The 27,065-nt window shown below is 40.2% G+C and overlaps 2 protein-coding genes across 3 annotated transcripts in view; one reads left to right on the top strand and one right to left on the bottom strand.

Moving 5' to 3' along the window:
* Nucleotides 1-553: 553 nt before the first annotated feature.
* LOC110211545 (uncharacterized) lies at nt 554-26,029 on the bottom strand. Its single transcript, XM_020990946.2, has 3 exons — nt 26,019-26,029; nt 25,335-25,932; nt 554-1,102 (listed from the first exon to the last, which is right to left on the bottom strand). Exons 1-3 carry the CDS (start codon nt 26,027-26,029, stop codon nt 977-979), a joined length of 735 nt encoding a protein of 244 aa, XP_020846605.2. The 3' UTR covers nt 554-976.
* TMEM33 (transmembrane protein 33) overlaps nt 25,687-27,065 on the top strand; it is a 20,885-nt gene continuing 19,506 nt past the window's right edge. Inside the window, exons 1-2 of one of the 2 annotated variants that reach the window (XM_020990910.2) lie at nt 25,687-25,769; nt 26,001-26,072. In XM_020990910.2, coding sequence (XP_020846569.1) covers nt 26,028-26,072 — 45 coding nt within the window. In that variant the 5' untranslated portion in view covers nt 25,687-25,769; nt 26,001-26,027. Of the gene's footprint in view, nt 25,770-26,000; nt 26,073-26,721; nt 26,821-27,065 lie in introns of those variants that run through there. The other variant, XM_078148576.1, reaches the window with a different exon arrangement.

Genomic DNA, 27,065 nt, shown 5'->3' with positions numbered 1-27,065 from the left:
TTGTTGCTAGTTCTTAGCAAAAAGAATGAAGCTACTGTTAAGGCTACTTTTAAACTATTTTGATTTAGGCTAGAGGATGAGGAAAACCAAACTTAAAAAAAAAAGGCTTTTTAAAAAATCTGGCCAGTCCTAGATTTTCAGGAAGGCAGACAGGCAACAGAGAGAGGACAGCCACAGGCCAAAGAATGTGACAGGCTCACTCTTTTTAAATAAATAAATGACATTTAAAAGTCAGACAATTCTAAGTGGGAGGGTTTTATGAGATAATCACACCCCTGGGGGGAGGGGGATTCAGTTGTGCCTACTATAGTCTTACCCTGAGGGTGTGATTATGCTATGGTAAACACACCCACCCATCATGATTTATTTCTTAACTAATAAATCATTACAAATGATGTAATTTGTGCAGCCATATCTCAAGATCCTCACCACCAGCACCTCCTCCACACACTCTCCAATGAAATCAGTAAACAAAAGTGATTGTGTTGAAGCATCTTCATCTATGGGTCTTCATTTCTCTCTTTACCTTTGGTGTAAAAGTTAATGAGCAGGATTCAATTTGAAACATTCCCTTTATTTAATGGCCAAAAAAAAAAAAAGGTACTCAATCACTCTTACGACCAACCAACAGATTAGCTGGGGTGGGGGGAATGTTTCCCAGTAATCCTCCTAAGGCATCAGATCTAAACTTATGGGGGGCTCCCACTACATTGAAACCTGGGTTGTTGGTGGGTTTTTTTCCCCTTCCCCTGAGGAATCTGGTTGTGCACTATGCTGGAGCAAATTGTCCAGGCTTTTGTGTTTGTCGCCATTTAGCTGGGAATTTCTCTGGATGGCATGTGCACGTGCATTTCAAGGTTTCTCTGTACAATTAGTGTCACTTCCATTATACTTGTATTTTTCTGGCTTGGTTTTCTCTTCTCTGGATGTTTCATCTTCTTCCATAGAGCTTTCATTAGTTTCAGCATCACCTAGTCTAGTTGACAGGTTCCATTGTTGTCTTCCCAAAACTTTTGTACTTCTGGTCTTTATCTTCCAAAAGGGGAGGAACATGTTCATTCTCTTTAGGTTTCTTGGACTGGTCACATCCAGGACAGCGAGCCTGTCTGAAAAGAGGAGGGTTGACACAGAACAGAAGAACTTGGGGGTAACTTTTAAGCTATAATGGAACTGGGTACTAACCCAGCTGGATGGCCTACAGATCTGTGACTTGACAAGAGTCAAAATTCATTTAAGAAATAAAAAGTTTTTTTTTAAATTGGCTTCTCAATAATAATAATAATAACAACTAGCATTTGTATAGTGTTTTAATGTTTATAAAGTGCTTTAGAAATATTTTTCATTTGATCCTCACAACAGCCCTGGAAAGATGGTGCTATTATTATAACATTTTTCAGATGTGGAAACTGAGGCAAAAGTTAAGTGACTTGTCCAGGTTCACATAGTAAGCTTCTAAGGCCAAATTTGAACTCAGGTCTTCCAGAATCTAGGCTCAGAGCTCTCTCTGGGTTAATTTAAGTGTATTCTTGACCTTCTTCTTTTGCAAAGGAAAGGAGAAAAACACATTCTCAAAGGGAAACACAGGCAACAAAGATGGGGAAAGCAATGCCATATTCAGAATTTCTGTACTTGAAGCAAGTTTCAAGAACTGCCGTAAATCTGAAGTCAGGGTACACAGAGATCCAACAGGGTGAAAGGAAGAGAATGGGGACTAGAGACCCCAAAATGTCAAGGGAACAGGTAGAAGCAGAAATGCAACTTGGGTCCAGTCAATATATCAAAAGAAATATTTCTGGTTGAATAGAACAAAAGAAGGAGGAACATTTTGAAATGGAGAATTAAAGCTCTGGAGAAGTCTACAAAAGCCCACAAAACTGGGTACCTGGGAGACAAACTGAAGGTTACAAGGTTTTTGCTGGGTTTATACTCTGTCTCTGTCACTGTCTTTCTCTCTCTCTTTTAACTGAGTAGCAGGAAGGGTCAGCCATGCCTAACCCTCAATTTCAAAGAAGTCACACTGCATGTAGCTGGATTCTTGACAGAACCTATATTTTACCATTATCCAAGGTATTCTAAAATACACTGCAGTTGTCTAACAGACTAGTTTTGGGACAACAGGCCAATTAATTAACTAAACAGGTTGCTTCGGTGAGGGATAGCTTTCACAAATAAGGAGGTGATGATCTCAGGTGATGACTGCATAAGAACTATTGCACCTGATTCTGTTCATTTGAATGGAATCTGATCAACACTTTAATTCAGATTTACTCTCTATTCTATATTTCAGTATAGATTCCATCCATTTATAGTCTCTACTTCTGTATTTTGTATGAGAAAATAAGAATTACTTCCCTCTTACTTAGAGGGGATACAAACTGGTATGCAGATAAGTAGCTACAAAGTAATTCCAAAAGGGAACTAACATTTACAGCTGGGGAGATCACAAGGGTTCTTGCAAGCTTTCTATAGGTATCTGGAACAGCTAAGCAAATTATAGAATAAGAATAGCATCAAATTCTATTGGACCATGAGAAATGATGCAAGAGATGGATTGACAGCAATCTAGCTAGGCTTGTAATGAACTGATGCAGAGTGAAGTGAGCAGGGCCAGGAGAACAATTTATACAATAACAGATAACCTTGTAAAGACAAATAACTTTGAAAGACTTAAAAACTATGATCAGTACAATGACCAATCATAATTCCAGAAGACCAATGATACAAGGTGCGATAGTGGATAGAGCATGATCAAATCTGTTCTCAGATACTTACTAGCTATGTAGCCTTAGGTAAGTCTGCCTCAGTTTCCTCATCTATGGCAGGCTCTTGACAAATAAATGTTTATTGAATTGAAATGAATCCAAATGTAAATTGTAGACAGAGTTGGGGAGGGAAACAGTACAAAGTCTGAGTGAGCTTTACTTTACCTCAATATCTAGATTATAGATTTTGTGTTGGAAGGGACCTTAGAAGTCATTGAGTCAACCCCCTCCATCTTACAGACCAATCAATCAACATTTATTTATTAATATTTACTATCTGCCAGAAACAGATGAAGAGACCAAGGCCCAATAAGCTGAAGTGGGTTCAAAGTCACAAAGTAGTAAGTGACAGCGCTGGGATGCAAAACAAGATCTTTTGCCCCCAAACCCATTGTTCTTTAGTTTTGTTTTCCAAAGGACATGTACCAAGACCAACTCCACATCTGCAAACCGGTTCCATTTTCCTACTGAGGCTTGGGGAGATGTTGTATGCCAATGTATTTGCCCTCTTCACAGAACAAATGAGTCAACCAAATGCATATTTATTTCCTCACTCACTTGAAACTCCCCTCAGTATATTCCTCTGTGCCTATCGAAATTCCTTTGGCTTTTTCTAGACAATAAACATAAAGCTGATAAAATTCTCCCACCCCAAACTCCTCCAGCACTTCCTACATTCATTAGTTCCTTCCTTCCTGATTATGTGGGTCCCTGGGGACTGGAGCCAGGACCACTACAGCCATGCTGTATAAATAGAACATGGCAATATGGAAGAGAGAGCACTACATTTAAGGGGAAAGCAGCATGAACAAAGGATTGGAATTAGGAAAAATCAATTACCAGAGACAAGATAAAATAAGTAAGGAGCTACATTGCTACAATATGATGGCAAACCTTAAATTCTAGGTCAAAGAGTTTGGATATGTTATGGAAAATGGGGCAATCATCCTAGGTTTCTGAGGTCGGTACTGATCTAAGATTGTTATTCTAACATACTCTCACAAAAGAATCTTGATGAGACATTATCAGATATTTAATCAATCATCGACTCTTCCTTTACCATGTTCATGGTAACTCATATAAGAGTTAAATTGCCCCTTAAAAAAACTTTTTTTTCCAGTTAATCCTCTCACTGCAGAAACTCAACACTCCTTGCCATTCTGGTTGTTCTTCTTTGGATTTACCAATTGGTTTACCAATGTCCTTCCTAAACTACAACAGCCAAAATTGAGTTTAATAGCTTTCATGTAGTCAGACCAGTCTGTATGGTATTTGGTACTGCTGTTCTGGCAGTCATTTTACCTTGCAAATCCCCTTTGATTCCTGGTTTTGACCTCAGGTTGATGCTACAACTTCCATTTCATTTGTCCTATAACTGACTCTTCTGCCATATAGTGGTAGAAGAAAGCACCCTGGACCACAATCTTTAGCTTGGGAGAGACAAAGTAAAGAGAATGATGGTTTTAATAGCCTTCTTTCAGTTAAGCTTATGGAAACTTTTGATGGAACTAACAATTAGAAAGGCATAAGGGAGCAGGTCCATCATAAAGAGTCCCCCGTCTCACCATAAGATAGTGTGGAGCTCCTCAGGAAGTTTCTTCTTATAAGCTCACTCTAGTAAAATCCGGCCCTCACTCTACCATTTCTTGAGTAAAGCATTACCTCTAATCAATTTGGTTGCGGCCAGTTGTACCCTACAGTATAATATGACTGGCTAATGGGTAACTTAAGAAGAAAGAATCAGAGAGTAAATAGTTGAAAGGTAAAGCATATATAGTCAGTTAACTGGATGTTTTCTCTATTCAATGCCAAATAACCTGTTTGACTGCTCTTCCTTATCCAGTTTGTAGACTTCCCATACTCGCTGTTTTTCCTCTTTGTGTCTATATTCTGGAAGAAAAAAGATGGGTGCCAATACTGCTATTTGTGTAAATCTCTGGCAAAAGGATTTTTGAGGTTGAAGGTTGTATATGTAAGACTATAAGATTTTTTAAAGTAAGATAGACAATTATAGAATCACAGAATTTCAGAGTTGGGAAGGACCAAAGTGGCTGTCCAGTCTAACCATAACTGACACCTACACATATATTGGCCTTGAGTTTTCTCTTCTTCTCTTCTCTTATTCAAGTTAAACTCCAGCGGTTCCTTCAACCAGTCCTTTAATGGCAGAGTCTGATGCTCTTTGGCATTCTGGTTGTCTTCTTGTGGATGTTCTCCAGCTTATCAACGCTCTACATAGAATATCCCCTCCTGGATCACAGCCTTCTGATCTTGGGTAGCCCAATGAAACTAGGAGCTATGTCATGTAGGTTTACCCAAGACGGACAGGTCATAGTGGAGAGTTCTGACAAAAGGTGATCTACTGGAGGAGGAAATGGTAAACCACTCCAGTATCTTTGCCAAGAAAACCCATGGACAGTATTAAAATGACAAAAGATATGACACTGAAGATAAGCCCCTCAGGTAGGAAGGTGTCCAACATGCTACTGCAGAAGAGCAGAGGACAACTACAAGTAGCTCCAATGAAGTGGCTGAGCCAAAGTCGAAAGGAAGCTCAGCTACAGATGTGTCTGATGACAAAAGGAAAGTCCAATGTGATAAAGCTCAATATTGCATAAAAGTCTGGAATGTCAGTTCTATGAACCAAGGTAAGCTGGATGTGGTCAAATAGGAGATGGAAAGATTAAACATTGACATCTTGGGTATCAGTGAAGTTAAATGGACAGGAATTCAGGTGATCATTACATATACTACTATGGGCAAGAGAAATTCGTACCATATTTTGTTCATCCAAAAATCAAGTTCGGTCCTAGTGTATACATTTCCTGTTTCCAGAAGTCTGCCCAAGTAACATTAAATGACAGAATTTAAAGTATTAAAAATAGTTTACCTCAGTTTCTCCCTTTGTAATATGAAGGGGTTAAACTATATAATCTCTAGTGTCTCTAGACACTAGAAGATACTGTAGGTTCTCATAGAGCTGATCAACTTTGGCTTCTTTGGCTTCAGTGATTGAAGCACAGACTCATATTACTGTGACATTGAACAGTTCACCTTGGATTCAAATAGGTATCATTCTATCATTTTTGATTTTTGGATGAACAAAATATGGTATGAATTTCTCTGAATTGAAGAGAACTCCTGTAGAATCTCTACAGCCACTATTGGAAGAGTTAGCCCTAGAGCCTACACGATTTGTTTCTTGACAAGTTCAGAAAATAACATTGCTGTCTTGTTTTGACAATGACAGTATGAACATCTTTGAAAGTAGACAGTAGGACAAGCACATGAATGATTGCTCCAGATCACTAATAACAAGATAAATGCAAATTATAACATCTCTGAGGTTTCATTTTCATACCCCTCAAGTTGGTAAAATGATAAAAAATGGGAAGAGTCAATGTTAGAGGGGCTATGGGAAGTCAGGCACACCAGTAATTCTTGGTGGAGTTGTCAATTGGTTTAATTATTATGGGAAACAATTTGGAATTGCTCACAAAAAGTCACTAAACTGTTTGCATACTTTGACCCAGAAATCCCAGTAATGGGCAAGGAGATAAACAAAAGAAAGGTCCTATGTACAGCAAAATATTCATAGCAGTACTCTTTGTGATAACAAAACACTGGAAACAAAATCCATAGATCGGGAAATGGCTGAACAAATTTTGGCATATGAATTTAATGGAATATTATTCAAAAATTAAGAAACAATACGAAGAATTCACAAAACCATGGAAGACTTGTATAAAATAAAACAGAGCAAAGAAAGCAAAATTGAGAGAACAGATACATCTACAGTAACATGAATGAACACAGTAATAAAAGAAATTGAACTCTGGTGAATTTGTAACAAACAATTTTGGTCCTGAAGAACTGATAAGGAAACATACCTTTCTTCTCTCAGCAGAAATGTGGGGATTATACATGTGAACTGTACTACACACAGACAGATTTAGTTGTTGTGAAGACTGGTGTTGCTAAAATGTTTTTGTCATAAGCAAGGCTGCATAGAGGATATGATACTTGGGGGGAAATTATCTACATTCAAAGAAAAGAAACAACAAAAAACTCTACATTTTTAAGCTAAAAAAATAAACAGAAGACACAATATTCCCACTAAAGGACTTTTGAATACTGTAGGTGCGATGTATTAAATCAATCAGTCAACAGATGTTTGTTAAGCATCTACTATGTGCCTGGCATTGTACTAGCTGCTGGGGATACAAAGGCAAACAAAGTCCTTGCCCTCAAGGAGCTCACACTCTGTTACTTCCATTTAACTTATATCTCGGCAACAAACATTTGTTATGTTGCAGTTGAGTCTTGAAAAAATTTTATCAAGAACAAAATTTGAATTGATATCACTACTAAAAAACATACACATGGTGTTGAAGATACAAAGGTGAAAAACAAAACCAAACATTTCTGCTTCCCTGAACGTAAGTAACAAACCATTATTCTGAGAAGGTGTCCAGAGGCTTCTCCAGGCTGCCAAAGGGGTCCGTGACATAAAAAACGTTAAGAACCACTGACTTAAAAAATGATTTGCTAAAGAACTGAGTACTTTGAGGTGAAAATGAAGAAAGCAGAAAAATACAATAGTAGCCATATTCTGAAATACAACATAACTAGGGATAGTACATTTATTCTCCCTTTTCATATTTCTTATAGCACTTTATCTAGGCCCCTTCCTTTGCTACATTCAACCCAGTGTCATGCTCACTTGGGTAGATGCCTTACTCTTTCTAATAGGTTGTAACCTCCTTGCCAGGTTTGGGGGTCTGCAGATCCTAGGTGAAAAGCCCTTGATCTAGGATATCTCCTGACTATTGTGGGATTTGTAGAGCCTAGTACTGATTATCTAGGAATTCTTTATTCAGTTTGTGGATTTCCTATACTTGTTGTTTGTCTTTTTTTGTCTGCTCTGGAAGAAGAAAGACGAGGTGCCAATACTGCTATCTGTGTGACTCTCTGGCAAAAAGGTTTTTTGAGGTTGAAGGCTGAAACAAATTTAAAATGAGATTTTTTTTTTAAATGGTCTGTGCTATTAATTCATATTCTTCCCATCTTACTTTCAATGAGTGGTCTGCCCCCTGGTGGATATGTAACCCACTCACATGGAAGAACATGCCATTTAACTTGTCCACTTTAGGAAAATGTTTTAATATATTTATTTTGAATTACTGAATTATAATCATATTAATAATGTTAATTTGTTCCTTGCCATATATGATACAATAAAATTGTCTGTGATTTTTATAATATTCTTTTGTAAGACTATAGGATTTTTTTAAAGGAAAATAGACAATTTTATGAGGAACAGTAACAAAAAACAAAACAAAAAAACCCATTGGTGACCAGTTCTGGTGAGGAGACTTGAGATGGCATATGAAGCTAAAAATACATATAAAATAGGACAAATAAAAACAAGACATAAGCCAGTAAAAATAAGTGGAGAAATGAATAGAGGTGCCAAGAGCTTAGCGTGGAGGGGAAAGTATTTAATGCTGTTGAGCTCTGAATGAATTTATCTCTAAATTATAGGAAAAAACCACAGCTGATAATGCTCTAAGAAAAAAAATTAAGGGAAAAATAAGCTTTTAATTTTATACCCAAATAGTTTTTTCTTATAATCTATTAATTTATGAGTTTGGGCTCAGTTTGGGCTCTTAATTAAATTAATATGGGTCTTTACAACACAATTTTTATTTTTTAAAACAAGGAAAGAAAAATACTTGATATTAACATTCACCCAGAACCACATACAGGGTTGAAATCAGACTGTGTCTGGATTTTTCGAATACAAAAAAACCCTTTGAAAAATGTGATATGAGAAAATAAGTATACAGAATACTCTGAACAGACCTAATCCAAAATGCTACTGTATTTCTATTCAGTGGGTATCAAAGTGCCTCTTTTACTGGTCTTTCAGGGTCCCAGGAAATCGTGATTACATGGCATTGGCTTTTCATTTTCAAAAGAATAGATGAAAAGCATGAAAATGCTTTTGGGGGGAGATTTGGGAGGAGGGAGTATTTCTAGCTCCTAGTAAGTTTCTGCCCTCTTTTGAGAATACTACACACAAAATGCCTTTAAGATAGGATGTTATTATAGTCCACTAATAACTAATGCCAGAGAGATGACAAAGCTATTCACAATGGAAAAGCTTTCATCAAGAATCACTTTATCATGTACAGTATAATGTACAGTATTCATCTAATGATACTACTCCTTTTTTATTTCTTGTTAGATACTTTTAATCATATGAAAATGATTGTAATTGAGTGGTCTTCAAGAAAATGATTCTAGGTAAACTGGTAATGGATGGAAATTGATGATGGAAATTTCTTGTTACAAGATTGGTGGATTTTCTATCTGCTGTATATTGACACTTGAAAGAGGGGAATACATAAAAGAACAGAAGAAACATTACACTGGGTTTTTAGCTCATTATAATAGCATGCATACCAACTATAAAAATAATAAAAAACCTGGCCATTTTTAAAAAAAAAATTGTGTCAATAACATATTGTAGTAGAAAGTATGATGGATTTGGAGACAAAATCTGAATTGAATTTCCTCCTCCATCACTTCTCTTGATCTCAGTTTCTTCATTTGTAAAACAGGTGGATATCTTCACTAACAGGGCTGTTGATCAAATGAAATGATGGAGGTAAACAAATGCAATGCACTATATTAATATAAGCTTCTATCACTGTTAGTCCAAAGAAATCCCTTGACTCAGTGATGTTTCCCCAGAGCATACATACTTAAGTATAGCTAAAGAGAACTCAGCTTTATTTTGGATGATGTGTGATAACATATATTTATCATTAGGTGATTTGATTATTCATATTCAACACCTAATTGGGGTTGCCATCCCAACCCCTGAACAAGCAGGAAAAGTTACTTTGGGAGAAATTCCCAACTCTAGTGCTGACAGGTAGAAGGGGTCTGGCTAGAGTGGGATGAATTTTCTTTCACTCTATCTACAAATAGAATCAATGCTACAGGTTTTCCTCCACCTCAGGGAAGAAATGATCATTCAAAGGATGGAGATTTTACCATACTACGAGGTGCCACTCTGGTCTTACTTCTGGGTGAGTCTTTGTGTAACAAGACCACTGGACCATTAATGCAGGGGATGAGACTTAAAAGGGATTCCCTGGTCAAGATGAAATCCTTAGGTCACTAGCTAGCGATATACAGCACCCACAGCTCCAGAACTAAGAACACTACTACAAACAGTCAACCCAAGCTCTTTGTTGAAGTGGGTGCTGAGGAATGTTCTTCTCAGGTGATTTTAGGAGTCAGCTCAGGAGTTAGCATGAATGTGTCTCCTCCTCTTCCCCTCCCTGCAGCTATCCAGACAGCAGAAGGCTAGGAAGATATATGAGAGGATTCAGGAGCTTTGCAGTGATATTAACAGATGTCCTCACCAAATACTGTCTGCTCTGAAAGCTCTATTATTGATGGAACTTCTATACACTATACATGGGTGCCCAATGTGATTGATGGAGAGTCTGAGATTCTCAGAACATGGCTATCGTATTTTTCAGACCAAGGAAACCTTGAAACACATTCAGTTGGGGCACAGGAGAAGGGGAGGTTTCTTTCAGAGACATGTGTGTGTGTACTCAAACTGGGAAAAGAAGTGGCTGGAAAAGAGGTGGCCCAGAAAGAATCTGGCCCAAATTACAATAGGAGTTGACCCTGAAGAGGAGCATTACAATGGGACTTTGAGGGTGGCAGCCATGTGAGAGGGAAGAAGACTGCCAGGAAAGGGAAGGGATGATAACTGCCATTAGAGAGAGGACTGGCATCCTAGGGAAAGATCTCACCCAGGTTTGGTGCTATGCTACATAATTTTGCTTCAAGAACATTTATTTCATAGCATGTTGCATAGGCAAAATAAAATGATACAGGGTCAACAAAGCTTGGAACTAACATAAGACATCTGCTTAATGAAAATGAAGCCTCAGAGTGAGTAAGTGCAAATGGGAGCTAATAGTTAATAGACTAATTAATCTGACAAAGCCAGGGGATACCCAATAAGAGAGTGTTCTTTAAGCTTTCCCCTTCCCTTGGGTTAAAGAAATTCAGGGTTTTTTTTCCCATGTAAATCTATTACTATCTCTGGGGTTACACTGCCAACTATATTGTAATAGCAGTAATAAAGATGCTGTATTATTGCCACTCATAACCATCCAAAAGGCATTTCAACACATGGACCAATATTAACTTACAATTAGGTTAAGACAATCAAAATAACTTCCATTACAATGTGCAATTCCTATTTTTCTATGCTGAATTTTAATACATTAAGCAATAATTCTATTGGAAAGAGGATTTCCTCTCCCAAAACACCTCCCACACAACATATTGCTAAAGAAATGAATACTACAATACATTTTCTCAAACAGATTTTTCTTTACAGAGTTGTCTACATTCCCTTTCATTCACTGTTCAATGACTACTGTCTGGGATCTCATAACTCAGTCCCAACTCACTCATTCTGCATATCACCTCACTAGTTTGGGCCTCCTGCCTTCAGTGTTTGCACAGGAAGGTTATTTGTACACAAAAGAACTTGAACCGGGTCTCAAGGGCTTTCATGAGTTTTCCCCCCCCTATGAGCCAACAGGGGGTATCTTTTGTCTTAAGATGGGATGCAAAGGAATGCTTTTGTCTTGGAAATAATTGGAGTGAGAGGTGAAGGTTAAAAACTCCGTATGAATCTTTGATACTTTTTCAAGGCAGTGTGATTTCTGAGATGCTTCCTAGACTTTTCAGACTTTCATATGAGTGTCTCAAACTGACATTGTATTTCTGAGACACTGCCTTTCTTGATTTGATTCGCAGAACTAATTTCCTGCCCTATTTAAATGATATTCTATTGATACAGATGTCGTCATGAATATTTGATTTCCAAGCGATATCTGCAAATAATTTGATAGCTGGTTTGGAATCTGTCATCTTTTTATGCACCTGTAACTACTTTGCTAACATCTCTTATGGCAATGAGCCACATAGGGCGGCAAATATGTGCTTTATTATTTGGGATTAAATAAAACAACACAACCACCCAATTCTTTGCTTCAGTCTGCTTGTCATGGTTTACTTTGCCAGCCCTAAATCATAGCTATATGTTATCATATATTGAACAAACCCTTTCCTTTCTTAATATCTGGGGAAAAATTCTTAGGCACAAAGGCAGAAGACACATAAGTAAATTCACTCGGTATTTAATCGTAATTCAAACTATAAGACTGAAAAACTAACAAATATCTGAATATAACACTTAATTCCAACTGATTTATAGGGCTTGCTTTTTGTTTAGGGAAAATCTCTGTTGAAAACATTACGAGTAAGACTTGAGCATGGTGTACCAAAAATTAAAAAAAAAACTCCTAAGGAAAAAATGTAGTGTTAAACAGGACTCACCCTGAAATATTCTGCAGTGAGATGACACTCATCTCTTTGCTGTTCCTGGAACAAAACATTCCCTTTCTCAGCTCTGGGCATTTTCTCTGGATGTCTTCCATGCCTGGAATTCTCTCCCTCCCCATCTCTGTCTTTTGGCTTTCCTGGCTTCCTTCAAATGTCAGCTAAAATCCCACCTTCTCCAAGAAAGCTTTTCTGATTCCCCTTAATGCTAATTCTTTTTCTCTTTTATTTCCAGTTTATACTGTTTATATCTTGATTGTACATAACTGTTTGCATGCTGTCTCTCCCATTAGAGCGTGAGCTCCTTGAGAGAGGGACTGACTGTATTTTGCCTTTCTTCATATTCCAACACTTAGCACAGTGCTTGGCACATAGCTGGTGATTGATAAATGTTTATTGACTGATTGGTGGTACAGTACAATAGACTTTCAGTGTCATTACAAGTCAAAGAACTTTCCATCACTCTCTGTGGGGCACCAAATTAATGCGGTGGAGGGAAGGAATTCTGACAAACCCCACTGCAATCAAATCAATAAACATTCATACCCAGTAAGAACAAAGGCATGGAGAAGGTAGGAAAAGGTGGGATTTTGTAAATGGGTAGTCCATTTTGGTTGGAACAATGTTAGGGGCACAACTGAGTTGCTAGCTGGCCAGTAAGGCTCTATGAAGAAACTGAAGTAAAATAATACTAGGATTTAACCATTATCTAAACCAGATGGAATAGGGATAAACTGGGGAATGGCAAAGGCTATGTGTCATGGAAATGATAGCATGGATTGCTTTTGCTGATGTATCATGTTGTGCCTTTTTGTTTCATTTTGGTTTTGATTTTGGTAGGTCTAGCAGTGCTAGATTATGGAGGGCTTTGAACACCAGGTTAAGGAGTATGAGTTTTACTTGGCTGGATCACTTCTTGAAGCATTCCTTACTCTCTCCTCCTTTGCTCAAGTCTTTTCAGAAGAGGTGGCACTTCTCCTTGCCACTGTAGTCTTAGATATGCTTTTTTTTTTGCAAGGCAATTGGGGTTAAGTGACTTGCCCAGGGTCACACAGCTAGTAAGTGTTATGTGTCTGAGGCCACATTTGAAGTCAGGTCCTCCTGACTCCAGGGCCAGTGCCCTATTCACAGTGCCACCTAGTTGCCCCTCCACTGTAGTCTTGATGCCATCTAATACTAGCTCCTCTAGACACTTACCCTCTGGAGCTTTCCCTCTCTTTCTCTTATCTTCAATCTCTGCTTATTCACTGATTCATTCTTTGCTGCTTATAAACATACCCAGGTCTCTCTCATCCTTAAAAATCTTTCACTTGAGCCTGATATCCCTTCAACTACCATCCTGTGTTCTTTTCCCTTTCATGGTCAGAGTTCTAGAAAGGGTTGTTTGTACACATTAGTTTCATCTCCTCACCATTTACTTCTCAGTGCCTTGACACCAGGCTTCCAACACATGATTCAACTCAGACTGTTCCCTCTGAGGTTACCAACTGCTAAATGCAGTTACTAGTACTCTCTCCCTTTTGAAAGTACTTTGTATATATTTTTATTTACCCATCTGTGTAGAGCCTGTCTCTCTCCAGTAGAATGTAAGCTTTTTGAGGGAAGAGACTATTTTCTCTTTGTATCCTCTATATTCTCTTTTATCATCTAGCATAGACAGAACCTTGGGCATAGCAGGCACCTAATACAGGCTTGTGGAATTGAATTGATCTTGAGGCAAAGAGTGTCAGGACCAGAGATATGCATAAGAAGATTAGTCTGAAAGCAGAGTGAAGGATAGATTGGAAAGGATAGAACACATAGGTAGGAAAACCTATTGGGAGGTTACTGAAATAATCCAGATAGGCACTAGTAAGGTTCAGTCCTAAGGTGGCACAGAGTGAATATAAAGATGACAAATGGAAGAGAAACTGTGGAAATCTAAGAAACAAAAATAATGGGTCAGTATTGGGTTTCCAGAAAATAGTTGCTACCTTGGTTCTAAGGGTGGACTTGCATTATACATACGTACATATATGTGTATGGTGTAAATGTATATACGTACATGTATGTGCACATGTGTATACACATGCACACATATACACATGAATGATATACATATATATGACATACACATTTCATACAGAATATGTTTATGCAAAATATATGTGTGTGTATGTGTAAATAATACATGTGACAAAAATATTTCACAAGTCCTGTTACTGTGGGGTCTAAAAGTCCTTTCTTTCTTTCTTTGTGCAGTTTTCTATGAAGCACAAGGTATTCATATTTTTGTAATGGGGACCTGCTCGTGTACAGAATGCTGCTGATTCAATTCCTGACATAGAAGAGACTAGGGAGCCTGCTTCCAAGATGGTCATGAAGACACGTACATCTGGTCTGTTAACCATGTGGTAAATGATTGGCTGCAGTTGCCAAACCAGAACTGGAAGGCACCTCAAAAGGCATTAGTTAACCTTAGTCTTTCTCTCTCTTGTTTGGACCTCTACTCCTGGTTTGACTCCACTGATGGTATCTAGCAAGAAACAATGTTACAAGGGGAGAGGTCTTGGGCCCTGTCCCTCAGAAGCAGAGATGTGGCCCATGAACAGAGGCAGAGTTCCTTGCTTTCCTCAGTGTTCATTCATTCATTTCAGATGAAGAATCTGAAGTCTTCTACCTTATGAGTTTCAAAAAGTTAGGAGAGTAAGCTATCAATGCATCTAGGCACCCAGGTTTTTGGGGCATCCAGGAGTTGAGTTCATGCTAGGTTCTGCAGCCAGCCCAACGTTAACGCCCCAAAGACCGAAAAAAGACGTTTGGGACTCTTCCCAGGCATAGCTATGATGCAGACAGGAAGTCACCTTCTCATTCAGAAAAAAAAGTGGTAGCCTTATGTCTGGGTTTGTCCTCAAGACCCTGAGCAAAGAGGCAGCATTTTGCTAAGGAATCTTGGTGTTCTTGGGACACACAAATTAGATGGTTGATGGAAAACTACTCTAAACCTAGTTGTGCTTCCTAAATATAATGGTTCTCTTCAATAGTAAAGTAGGCGCTACCTATAAGCATTCTTATTTCCTCACAGGGCCTTAAGGCTAATAAGCATATGACCTCTCATGCTGGATTATCATAATTAAAATAAATATTCCATATTACAGTCAATTCAAATAGAATTAATTTACTGATAGCTTCCATGCATAATTCCCTGTTATTTTAGTATGTTGTGCAGGGTTATTTCTATAAGAAAACAAAGAAACAAAAGTGAATCATAGTAGGAAGCATACATATAATCAAGGCATCAAGTCAGAACCATCTCACTAGCATTTGTCAAGGGAATACTGTTATAAATGTCCTTAAATAAAAACATATTTTTTCTGGTGACAGTTTCTGACAATCCACCTCAAGCATATACTGCAGGATGGATCATTTTTCATTAGTATAATTGACTTAAAACTTATCACTAGATGGCATAAATCCTGGTAATTGACAACCAAATCTATCAGTAGTGGAAGATGATAAATTTTTCACAAACACTTTGAAATATTCATAGGTAGAAAATTTGCCAAAGTTTTCCATCCACCAATGTATGTAAATTTTCCAGTGGTCATATTATGGTAAATAACCTGCTATTAATGATATTTCACTACTGACAATGCCTCAGTAAATATTAGTTCATATATTTATGACCTGGGAAGAGTCTTATGTTGAATACATATAGATGACTCTTCAAGATTTTTGAACTATGGTTAATGCAGCATTGGATTACTAGCAAGAGAAGATCGAAATAAAATTATTACATTTCCTAATGTGCTGACAAGTCCCTTTTTTTTTTTTTTTTGGAGAATAGGTCTCTATTTCATCGAGGCAGGCAGTTCGGTGACCACTCATGGGTCCAATATCAGTCCTGCTCATCACAGAATTTTAATCTGCTCCACTTTTTCTGACCTGAGCTGTTTTGCCCCTCCTTAGGGGACGTGGTCATTCTCCATTCCTATTCCCAGGGGCTTGTCATATTGGTATTGGGCTTACCCAATTATCTTGGGTATTATTGGGCTTACATTCTATTACCTTGAACCTTACTGCAGCTCAGAATTCTCTAACTCAAGTGACCCACCAGCCTCAAACTCTCCCAGGAGGAGGAATTACAAGGTTATACTACCATGCCTAGCTGTTTCAGAGCTTTTTGGAACTGAGGAAGTCTGTTCCCACTGATGTCTGTTCAATTAACTATAATAATTATTAATCTTTCATTACCTATGGACACTTACCAGGTTAGCAGATAACTATATCCATATTTTTATCATGTAATTATATTCACATGGATTTTTGTGTTTTGGCTTTTCTAAGATTTAAAATTGGAGATGCATTAATACTGGTCTTTTGTCTATCTAATATTTGAATCACTACCTTCCAGTAAATTGGGTGCTTAAGGAGGCACATTAATTTTCTTTCAGGTCACTGTGACATTACTGTACATTTTTAGTAATGTGAAAGCAGTGTCATGCTTCTCTAAAATGCCTAACTTACCACCTTGCCAAGTAAGGAAAGGCACCAAGGAAAATTGTTTTTACTAGTATTTAAAATCCAACTTTGAATCTTTAAAACAAAATATTTATTTTTTGATGCAAAAAATCAAATCTCAAGCTTTTAAAAATCATTGTACTGAACAGATGAATAATACTTTTCATTCAAAATAATAGTATCAATGCTGGATTTCTAGAAACATCCAGCTATTTCTGGGCCTTATTTTTTAAAAAGTTTTTCAAATGCTATATTGCATTCCTAGGAATGTCCTTTAATATACAGTTTTACCAAGAAGGAGATTCTATCATCTGAATTTAGCAACTCATGGTACTGTTAAGCAATGCAGGATATTTCTCTTTCTAGCTAATCTAAGTCATTCACACTAGTTTGTATTTTTCTCTATCAACATTCATTGAGCCATACACCATACATATAGCCCTGCTGAAGGTTTTCTTTTTTTCAGTCTTCAGGGAAGGATGGAAAACAGCTGACTTATTTTATGATAGCCAACTGGATTCTAGAAATACATCTTGATATACTTGAAAAGTTATTAAATTTAGAGCCTTAACTAACAATTTTGTCACCTAGTGCAAGCAGCACGAAACATGCTCATTGATCAACTTTTAAAGACAAGACACAACGATATCACTTGGCTGGGGGAAACAGAGACACCAAGACACTAAGGTAGAGCAAGGCAGGGCCTGGGCAAGAGAGGGAAGTTCACCTCAGTGGGGAGAGGAGGGGAAAAGGCCAACTGGTAGCCTCCTATTTTAACTAATTATTCTTGCTAACAAAATGTTAAAGTCAGTTGTTTCTATGCTTCTGAAGGAGTATAAGTGCTTTTAGCAGCCTCTAAATTTTGGTGCCCTGGGAAAAGTGCAGGTTACCCTACACTAGTTCTTGTTTTCACTAAATCTCTTAAATTTCTCTTCTTCAGATTAAATAATACTAGTCCCTTATTTCTAAACTTCTAATAATTTTTATGACTTTCTCCATTTTCCATATCCCTATCAAATTTGGGGGCACAAAAGCAAGTATGATCAACAAAAATGTTATCCACTATTATTGTGTTATCCCACAAATTTACCTTTTTAAAAGCTATAAAAAACATTTTATGTTTCTATTACAATCCCACTGGACAGGCTTCATGACTATTTTTATAATTTGTTAATTACTTATATTGTTAGTGATCAATACATGCTTATTATTTCAATAATGAGGTTGACAATGATATTGATGACAAGGGTATTCTAATTATTTTTAAAACTGCCCCATGAATGTACATATAAGAAACCAATAAATTATACTAAAGTATTATATGATTCATATTGAATTTTACATTCTGAAAAATATTGATAGAATGACAACTACTGTACTCATCATTTCATAAACATGAATTGCTTAGTGATTGAAAGGAATGAGAAAATTAAAACCGGGTAAGTGACAATAATAGGCCACTCTCAGTTATCTGCCCCAGAAGAAGAAAAACTAGGTAGATAATAGAGAAATGATAAGTACTGCAAAAATCAACACTTTGGAATCGTCAGAGACATACTCTAACACATATAAACACCTGCCCACCTCTGATTCCCTCCAAGATTTTACTAACAAAATCCACAGTTTATAATTTTTTTGGGGGGGTGAGGTAATCAGGGTTAAGTGATTTACCCAGGGTCACACAGCTAGTAAGCATCAAGTGTCTCAGGCCCGATTTGAACTCAGATTCTTCTGACTCCAAGGCTGGAACTCTATCCACTGTGCCACCTAGCTGCCCCCTATAAATTTTTTTAATTTAGATTTTTTTATAGTAAATACATGGATAGAAACCATAGTCCAATTCTGCAGAACTAGACCTTACATCTAACCTCCAATTAATTAGAAAATGAAAAGACACAGTAAGGCAAAGAAATGCTAAATATATTTACTCCTAGTCTTTTTCTCTGCTGAGTTCTTCAGTCTTCTGGGATATTGTCTTACTTGGTTGTAATGGGTGGCTTTGAAGTTTAGGGATCTGATTGCTGGTCTTTTTTTTTTTTTCCTAGTGGGCTTGCCTGAGAAGTCTGAGAGGTGACTATGAAGAGATCTGTATAACAATTTCTATTTTTCATAACAAAGTACAACTCTCTTTCTCCTCTTCTTGTTCAAATTGCATATAATCAGGTACTTTGATACCTGTGCTGTACTGGGTTGGTGGTTGCCTCCGTCCCTCATTACATCTAGGCCAGACTCCAGTTGGAACCCACCCCGCCCATATTTCAATTCATGCCTTAGCTACCTCACCAGCTGCTATTTTAAGTATCCCTTTTTCTAATATTCTCTCCCTTTCCAGTTCTGGAAGCATAATCAAATCAATTTGGTCATTACTCCTGGAAAAGGTATGTCAGTTTACTTTGCTATGGCTCCACTCACAATCCCAGTAATTCTCCATACCAAAATATCCTTCCCCAGCCACCCAGTACCAGTGCAAATAACTGAGACTGGACTGTCACTGTCACTTATATGACTTCCATCTTCTTACTCCATGTCAATCTGTGTTTCTCCCTCTATTGAAATGCAAACTCATTGAATGCAGGGCCTGTCCTCACTTTTGTTTTTATTTTTCTAGCACTGGGCACATCCTAATAATTTTTTTTTAATTCATTCATTCAATCATCCGTACCTAGAAACTCTTTATTAAGAAGCTCTTATAAACACATTTCCTTACTCTAGGTAGAGAGGTGGGACATTACTAGATTGGTGCTCATTACCTACACATTATAGATGTCAAACTTGATTGATTGAGATGTTTGATACAAAGACTTTTGGACCAATCCATAGCTCTTAGTATTGTAGCTGCATTGTCTATGTTCATTGCCTCCACTTCCTCTCATTTTCTTTGTAACCCTGTTAAATCTGACTTCCAACTTCTTAATTCAGCAGGAACTGCTCTCTCCAGTTACCAATGCCCCCTTAATAGACAGATATAACATTTTGCTCAATCTTCATCATTCTTGTACCCTCTGCAGCCTTTAACTGCTGCCCGATTTCTTTCTTTCTGCCTAGCTACTTTCTCCTCTCTGGGTTTCTCATGACACTCCTCTCTCTCTCTTCTCTTTCCTCTGTCTCTGTTCTCCTCCTACCTCTCTGACCACTGCTTCTCAGTCTGCTTCATGAATCATCATGCATGTCATGCTCCCTAGCTCTGCAGCATTTGATATTATTGGTCATTTCCCCCTCCTGGATACTCTCTCCTCTCTGGGTTTTCATGATACTGCTTTACTCTTATTCTCCTACCTAAATACTCACTTCCAATCTCCATTGCTGGATTTTCATTCAGATTATGCCTACCAACCGTAGATATCCCCCAAGGCCCTGTTCTAGGCTGTTCTCCCTCTATTCCATGTCACTTGGTGATCTCATTATCTCCCCTAGGTTCAATGATCATGTCTATGCAGATGATTCCCAGATCTATATATGTAGCTCTAGTAAGGCTTCTGAGCTCTGCCCTCTTGCTTCTTTCTACTGGCCACCTTAGAGTTTAGTCTAACAGACCTTCTTTAACTCCTAACTTCATGCCTTTGCACTGGTTATCCCTTGTGCCTGGAATTCACTCTCTTCTACCTCTTTATGCATTTTATTGTTTTCTTATACAAATTTTTTTTCAGCCAAAACAAGATTTATTAGAACATCCGTTATATTGGGCAGACTCTTAAGCAGTCTGAACATTAGTGAGCTATTAGCTAGATTCTAAGAATCTGAGTTGTGGCTAGATTTTAAGAATCTAAGCAGTGACTAGATTTTAAGAATCTAGAATTCTGCATAGCCCCTCCTATCTACTGTACTATTGTCCTAGCTTCCTCACTGATCAGTTTTGCTTCAAGGCCAAGTACTTCTACCAATGGCTTTTCCTGGTTCCCTCAGCTTTCCCTTGACATTCCCTCAAGGTTACCTTGTATCACCAGTCTTTTATGTATCTTCTACACATGGATGTGCATCCCTAACATACCATAAACTCCAGGAGGGAAAAGACTCTTTTGCCTTTCTGTCTTCAGGATATAGCATCTGTCTACTGCGTAGTGGGTGCTAATGAATGCTAACTGATCTACTGAATGGCCATCTTTTTCCTTTTAATTTTTACTAGTAATATATAGAAATGCTGTTGCCTGGGGGAGGGGAGATTTGTTTTGTATACTGCTACTTTGCTGAACTTATTAATTTTCTCAGTATGAAGTGTTTTTTTTCCATTCATTCTCTAGGATTTTCTAATTAAAGCATCACATCATTTCCAAATGGTAGCAGTTTGCTTATGTTCCCAGGTAGTGTAAGGACTAGGTTTGGAATGCAATAACCTTCCCTAATGTCTTTAGACACTTTAAAGTACTTTATGATTTTCCGAGTGCTTTAATTAGTGATTTCATCTGATCTTCACATCAACCTAGTAGGCAGGTGTTACAGGTAGTGTTATTCCTGTTTCTACAAAGGAGGAATCCAAAGCTCAGAGAGGTTGTTTGCCCATAGTCAGAATCAGGATTTGCATAGAGGATATTGCTGATTCCCATTCCAGCATTCTTTCTAGGACACTATGTTTATTCTTTGCAGCATTGTAAGGATATGAGTTTGAGGGACTCTCTCCAAATAATACAGCAGGCCAGCTCTCTGACAGAGTATACATGGCAAGCTCCTGTTTGAAGTAGGTAAGAAAGAATAAGTCACTTTATCTCTTTATTTGGAGTCCTCTCCCTCTTGCCTTTCTTCCTGTTTCTAGTTTCTTAACATTTTCCATCAATACTCCTCTTTAAATCTCTGACTATGTGCTCTCTGCCAGATCCTAGAAATACAAAGCTGAGTCTCACAGTCCCTGTTGTCCAGGCCACCTTGCAGGGGATTAATAGAGGTACTGAGGTGGAAGATGGGACTATAGTTGATTGCTGAGCTCACAAATTCTGTGTCCCCTCCCTCCCCCCAGCCAGGACCTATATGCTACAGACACACACACCCACACACAAATTTATATAACAAAAATTAGAATATGAAAGGTGCATGTGAAAGGTCAAAACAAAGTGATATAAGAAATTCAATAATGAAGAGATTTTTTTTCCCAGCTGGAAGAGTAAGGGAAGACTCTACAGGGAGGCAGCATCTGTTTTGCGCTTTTGAAAAATTTTAGCATTGGAGAAGAAATCCACATCAGGTGTGGGGGGAAACAAGAAAAAGCAGAAAGATGGGGGAGATCGGGATGTAATTACGGAAGGGTGAGTAGTTTTGCTAAGCTACAATTGCACTAAAAGCAATTTGGATGCAGAGGCAGACACTACCATGCAGGGTCTCCCCTGTTCAAGAAATCACAAGGCTATTGCTAGGGAGGCTCCCTCCCCAAGAGAATCAGACTATTTGGTAACTTCCCTTTTACTGATAATTCCATATAACTAGACACTAACCCTCTGCCCCCCCAAATTCATGTTAGTGCTAGAAAGGATATTATAGGTCATCTAGGCCAGTGGTGTCAATGTCAAATAGAAACAGGGCAGCCAAACTGTACATAAAGATTCCTGTGGACTACATATTAACTTTGAAAACCACATACATACATTTCTTTTTTTTTTTTGTTAATACATCAATACATTCAAATCAGATAAGAGCTACATTTTAATATAGTTCTGGTCACACTTGGGAGTGTTGTGGGCCACATGTGGCCCACAGGTGCATATTGGACACTTCTGGTGCAAGCAGTTCAATTCCTTCTTTCAGAGGAGGAAACTAGACCCCTCCAAAAAAGGAAGTGACTTTTCCAAGGTAACGGAAAAAGGCTTCTGAAATTTAATGATGCGGTGCCTAATTCCAGGACTATCTCCACTTGAACTTAAGGATATTTAAGGAGGACCTCAGCTGAGATCATCTCTTCATTTCTCACCTGCCTACACTACTCTGAGACTATGAAGCCCCAGGAAGCTCATTACTGCGCAAACCTCAGCATTCATTAAACTCTCACCAGCCCTGGTACTCTGCCTAATTACCACTCTCTTTCCCTCTGATTAGAGAGTGGGGTCATGAATCCAAACCTCCATTTAAGGAGAAAGCTCTGCTCACACTTCTCATTTCTCATTCGGCTGCATTTCTCTGACTCAGGGCATTTCAACATGTCCTGAGTTGGGCATCTTCTCTCCACACCACTCCCACCCCTTCAGCTTCCTTTTGCTGTGTTATCTCCCTCCATTAGATTGTAAGCTCCTTGAGGGCAGGAACTGTCTTTCTACTTTGCTACTTCTCTCTGACTTTTCCACTCTGCCCAGAGTCAGGTATCTTCTCCTCCTTCCTCCTCTCTACATCTTTTCAGTTTCTTTTTGTGTGTGGTCTTCTTCCATTAGATTGTAAGCTCCTAGAGGGTAGGGACTGACTTTCTTTTTCTTATTCATAATCCCAGAGCTTAGCACAGTGCCTGACACACAGGAGTTGCTTAATAAAGTTTTATTAACTATAGACCATTGGTGAGCTGATTACCCAGAGAAGCAGTTGCTACATGTGTTATACTTTCTCTGGGGCCACTTCCCCATTTGGCTCCTCACATCTTAAGTTTTAACCAGGAGGGTATGGGGTTCCTAGTACTATAGCTCCCATCAGAGTACATCCTAATTACAGTTAGCCTGTAAACATCAATTACCTTTGAGAAAAGGGATTTACTAAGAAAGTTTAGTAAAAACAGCTGATACAAAATATTACCCCCAAACTGAAGATACACTCTCCCCTTGCACAAACAATATCCCTGGAAAGGCATATACATATAAAACTCTTATGACAAAGGAGTGCCTCCCAATTCTTGCCCTTGGAAATCCCTTTCTTCCTTTCATGGATACTCATGAAGTTCCCCTCAGGTGTAGCTCTCTGTTGGGCTCTGAGGGTCAGTACCTTTCCACAGTCCCTAGCCAGTACTTGTCTCTGCCGTGAGGGGCTAATGCTCCCCAAAGTTGCTGCTGCTTTAGGGTGACTCTCTCTCTTCTCCTGCTATAACTGCTTCCTACTCTCATCCACGACTCTGATGGCTACTGCTACCACCTTCTCACACAGCCAATCAGTCCCCAAATCTTGTTTTTTCTACTCACATATCTTTTCTATCTCACTCTATTTCCTTCTTTCCAAGGCTACCACCTCAGTTAAGGCCCATGATGCCTCTCACCTAGATTACTGTGACAGCCTCATTGGTCCTTCTGCCTCAAGTCTCACCCCACTCCAGTCCATCTACCACTAAGCTTCCAAAGTAATTTTCCTTAAGTATAGATTTGACCATGTGACTCCCCTGTTCAACCAACTCTAGGGACTTCTCTTGCATCTAAGGGATAAAATAGAAACCCCCCTGCATACTTTTTAGAGCCTTATGCAGTCTGGCCCCAAACAATCTTTCTAGCCTCACTGCACATTACCCCTCCTCTCACGCTCTGTCATCCGACCCAACTGCCCTTCCTTCTGTTACTTGGCACAGGACACTGCCTGGAATGCACTCCTTCCTTGCCTTTCTTCTCGTAATTGGGGTTTGTGTAAGAGGCAGCTCAAACACCATCTGCATGAAGCCTTTTCTCTTCCTCCCAATTGCCCTCCCTACCAAACTACCTTGTATTTAACGATTTCATAGAGAATCATATTTGTTGACTTTATATTTATGCTAAATCTTTTTACATGTACTCGTCTCTCCATAACTCCCCTCCCCCCACCAGAATGCACCCTTATTGTGAATAGTTGTTTCATTCATTGTATTAATATCTCCAGCACTGAGCAGAGTATCTGGCACAAAATAAATACTTGTTGACGGACTGGCTGATTAGTCACACACGAGAGTAGAACAAGGAGTCACTTCATTTTTCTGGGACTCATCTATAGAATGGAAATCCCGGTGCTTCCTTCCATTCTTAAATCCTATGATCCTGAGTAAGCAAGTGAAGCAGAGAAAGAAAAGGAATGCCCAGCAAGTGAGGTTGGCAAGAACCCATAACCCTGGCACACACAAGAGATCATCATCAGCTCTGCTACAAATGTTTTGTCAGACATTTTAGAATTATAAGAGAAACTTAAAAGTCATCCTTCCTTATGTTACAAATGGGGAAATAACCCAGCACAGCTGGTTCTGAGAGCCAGGATCAATGCACAGTTCTGATGCCCAGTTCAAGCATCAGCAGTGCCTCCCAGAAAGGTGTTGGAGTCAGAGGGTCTGGGCTTAGTCCCACCTCTGGTACTTATTACCTGAATGACCATGGGTAAATCTCTGAGGCTCTCCCGGCCTCAGTCTTCACATCTGTAAAACAAAGAATTTGCCTACATGACCTCCAAAGATCCCTCCAGCACTTAAATTTTATTCTTCTATCTTAAGATTTCTGGGGTCTGCTAGGAGGGCAATGGAAAAACGGGCAGACTGTGAAACTGGTCTGTGCCCCTTATGCAAACACCCGGACCCACCACCCGGACCGCTGGGCACTCCCATTTCTCTGGCAGGGCCTGCTTTCCCACACCTCGCGTTGGCGGCCAGGATAGGTCTGCCGTAACTTGGTTCAAGTTAGGACAGAACCGTTGAGGAAAGCAGTGGGGAACAGTGGGGAAAAAAGCGAAGGATTTAGAATCGGAGGACGTGAGTTCAAATCCTCACTGCCAATGGTGTACCTGTGGACACTCACTCCGCCTCTCGGCTTCAATTTCCTTATCTGTAACACGACCTCTACCCGCTCTAGATGTTTGAGCCCAAGATCCGTTTCCGGGACGGAGAGGCGCTAAGGGGGAATCAGTTTGTCGAGGTAGGCAAATCCCGCCTGCAGCCCAGAATTTAACCCTAACCTTCACCCTCCCCCCGGAGCTCCCCAGCAGCGGGTCCAAAGCGCAAACTACGCTTCCGGGCATGCCTCCGGGATCGCCTCGCCCCGAAAACCCATCCCCGGAAGTAATGGAACCACTTCCGGGTCCCCGAGGTTCTGCGGCTGCGGAGGTTGGAGGTGCTGCCGGCTGGCCGGAGCGGAGAGCGGGCCTCCCTGGGCACTCGGAGCCACCTTCGCCGCCCCGCATCCCGCCGTGCGCACGAACCTGACAGTGGGCGCGGAGCAGGTATTTCCGCCGGGGCCTGGGCTCTTGGGAGACCCTTCGGCCTGGATCCCCTGGACCGCGGGGGCCGCGGGGGCCGCGGGGGCGGGAGGCGCCTGAGGGGGCGGGGCAGCCGCCGGGGGAAGGGGGCGCGGGGGCAGTCGCGGGCGGGGCCGGTGGGGGGGTTCTGAGTCGGAAGGAGCGGGCCTGCCCTGGCCGCCTCCGGCCCCATCACTCTCCTCTCTTCCGCCGCAGGGTCTCCCTCTCGAGTGCTTCTCCCTCATGGCGGATCCAGCCCCAAACGGCCCTCAAGGGGCGGGCGCCGTGGTAAGTGCTCGAGGGGGGGGGCCCGGGAAGGGAGGCCGTGCAGGCGCACCCTGGAAGTGTGGGGACTTCAGGGCTGTCATTGCTGATGGAGGGTTACAGGTGGTGGTCACCGAGCTGCCACTGCTTCCGGAGTGGTCTTACCCGGGGTTCCTGTGGAGGACTGGAGGAAGAGGGACAGAGAGGAGGAGGAGGAGGGGAGGAAGGAGAAGGGGCGGGGCAGAAGGAAGAGAGGAGGAGGAGGAGAAGAGGAAAAGCGAGGCAGGAGGAAGAGAGGAGAAGGGGAGGAAGAGAGGAGGAAGAGGAGGAGCAGGGCAGGAGGAAGAAGAAGGGGCAGGGCCGAAAGAGGAGGAAGAGGAGGAGCAGGGGAGAAGGAGGAGAGGAGGAGGGGGAGGAGAAGCGGGGCAGAAGGAAGAGAGGAGGAGCGAGGCAGGAGGAAGAGAGAAGGGGAGGAGGAAGAGGAGGAGCAGGGCAGGAGGAAGAGAGGAGGAAGAGGAGGAGCAGGGCGGGAGGAAGAGAGGAGGAAGGGGCAGGGCATAAAGAAGAGAGGAGGAGGAGCAGGGCATAAGGAAGAGAGGAGGAGGGGCAGGGTAGGAAGAAGAGAGGAGGAAGGGGAAAGCAGGAGGAACAGCGGGAGGAAGAGGAGGAGGGCAAAGAAGAGAAATAGGCCAGGAGGAGGAACTGGGCAGGAGAAGAGAAACAAGAGGGTAGGAGGAGAGGAGAATCTGGTAGAAAGGCCATTGGGTTTACGGTAAGAGATTCCAACCTGTGTTGGAATACTTCCTCTGAACTTTGTGTGAACTTGAAGTTCTTTTTTGGGGGGGAGGGGGCTCAGCTTCTTTGAAAAGGGAAGTTTAGATTGTAAATGCTCTTTATGGCCCAAAACATAGATCCTAGGTTTAGGACTGAAAGGGATCTTTCTTATCTGGTCCAGTCCCTCACTTTACCTGTAGAGAGGTTGAGTGCTTGGAGGCAGATGGGGCAATGGATAGAGAG

Source organism: Phascolarctos cinereus, unplaced genomic scaffold (assembly GCF_003287225.1).
Source record: "Phascolarctos cinereus isolate Bilbo 61053 unplaced genomic scaffold, phaCin_HiC Scaffold_9;HRSCAF=440, whole genome shotgun sequence".
NCBI classification, from domain to species: Eukaryota; Metazoa; Chordata; class Mammalia; order Diprotodontia; family Phascolarctidae; genus Phascolarctos; species Phascolarctos cinereus.
The sequence above is the reverse complement of the archived record's forward strand: the minus strand, read 5'-3'. Positions and strand labels throughout refer to the sequence as shown.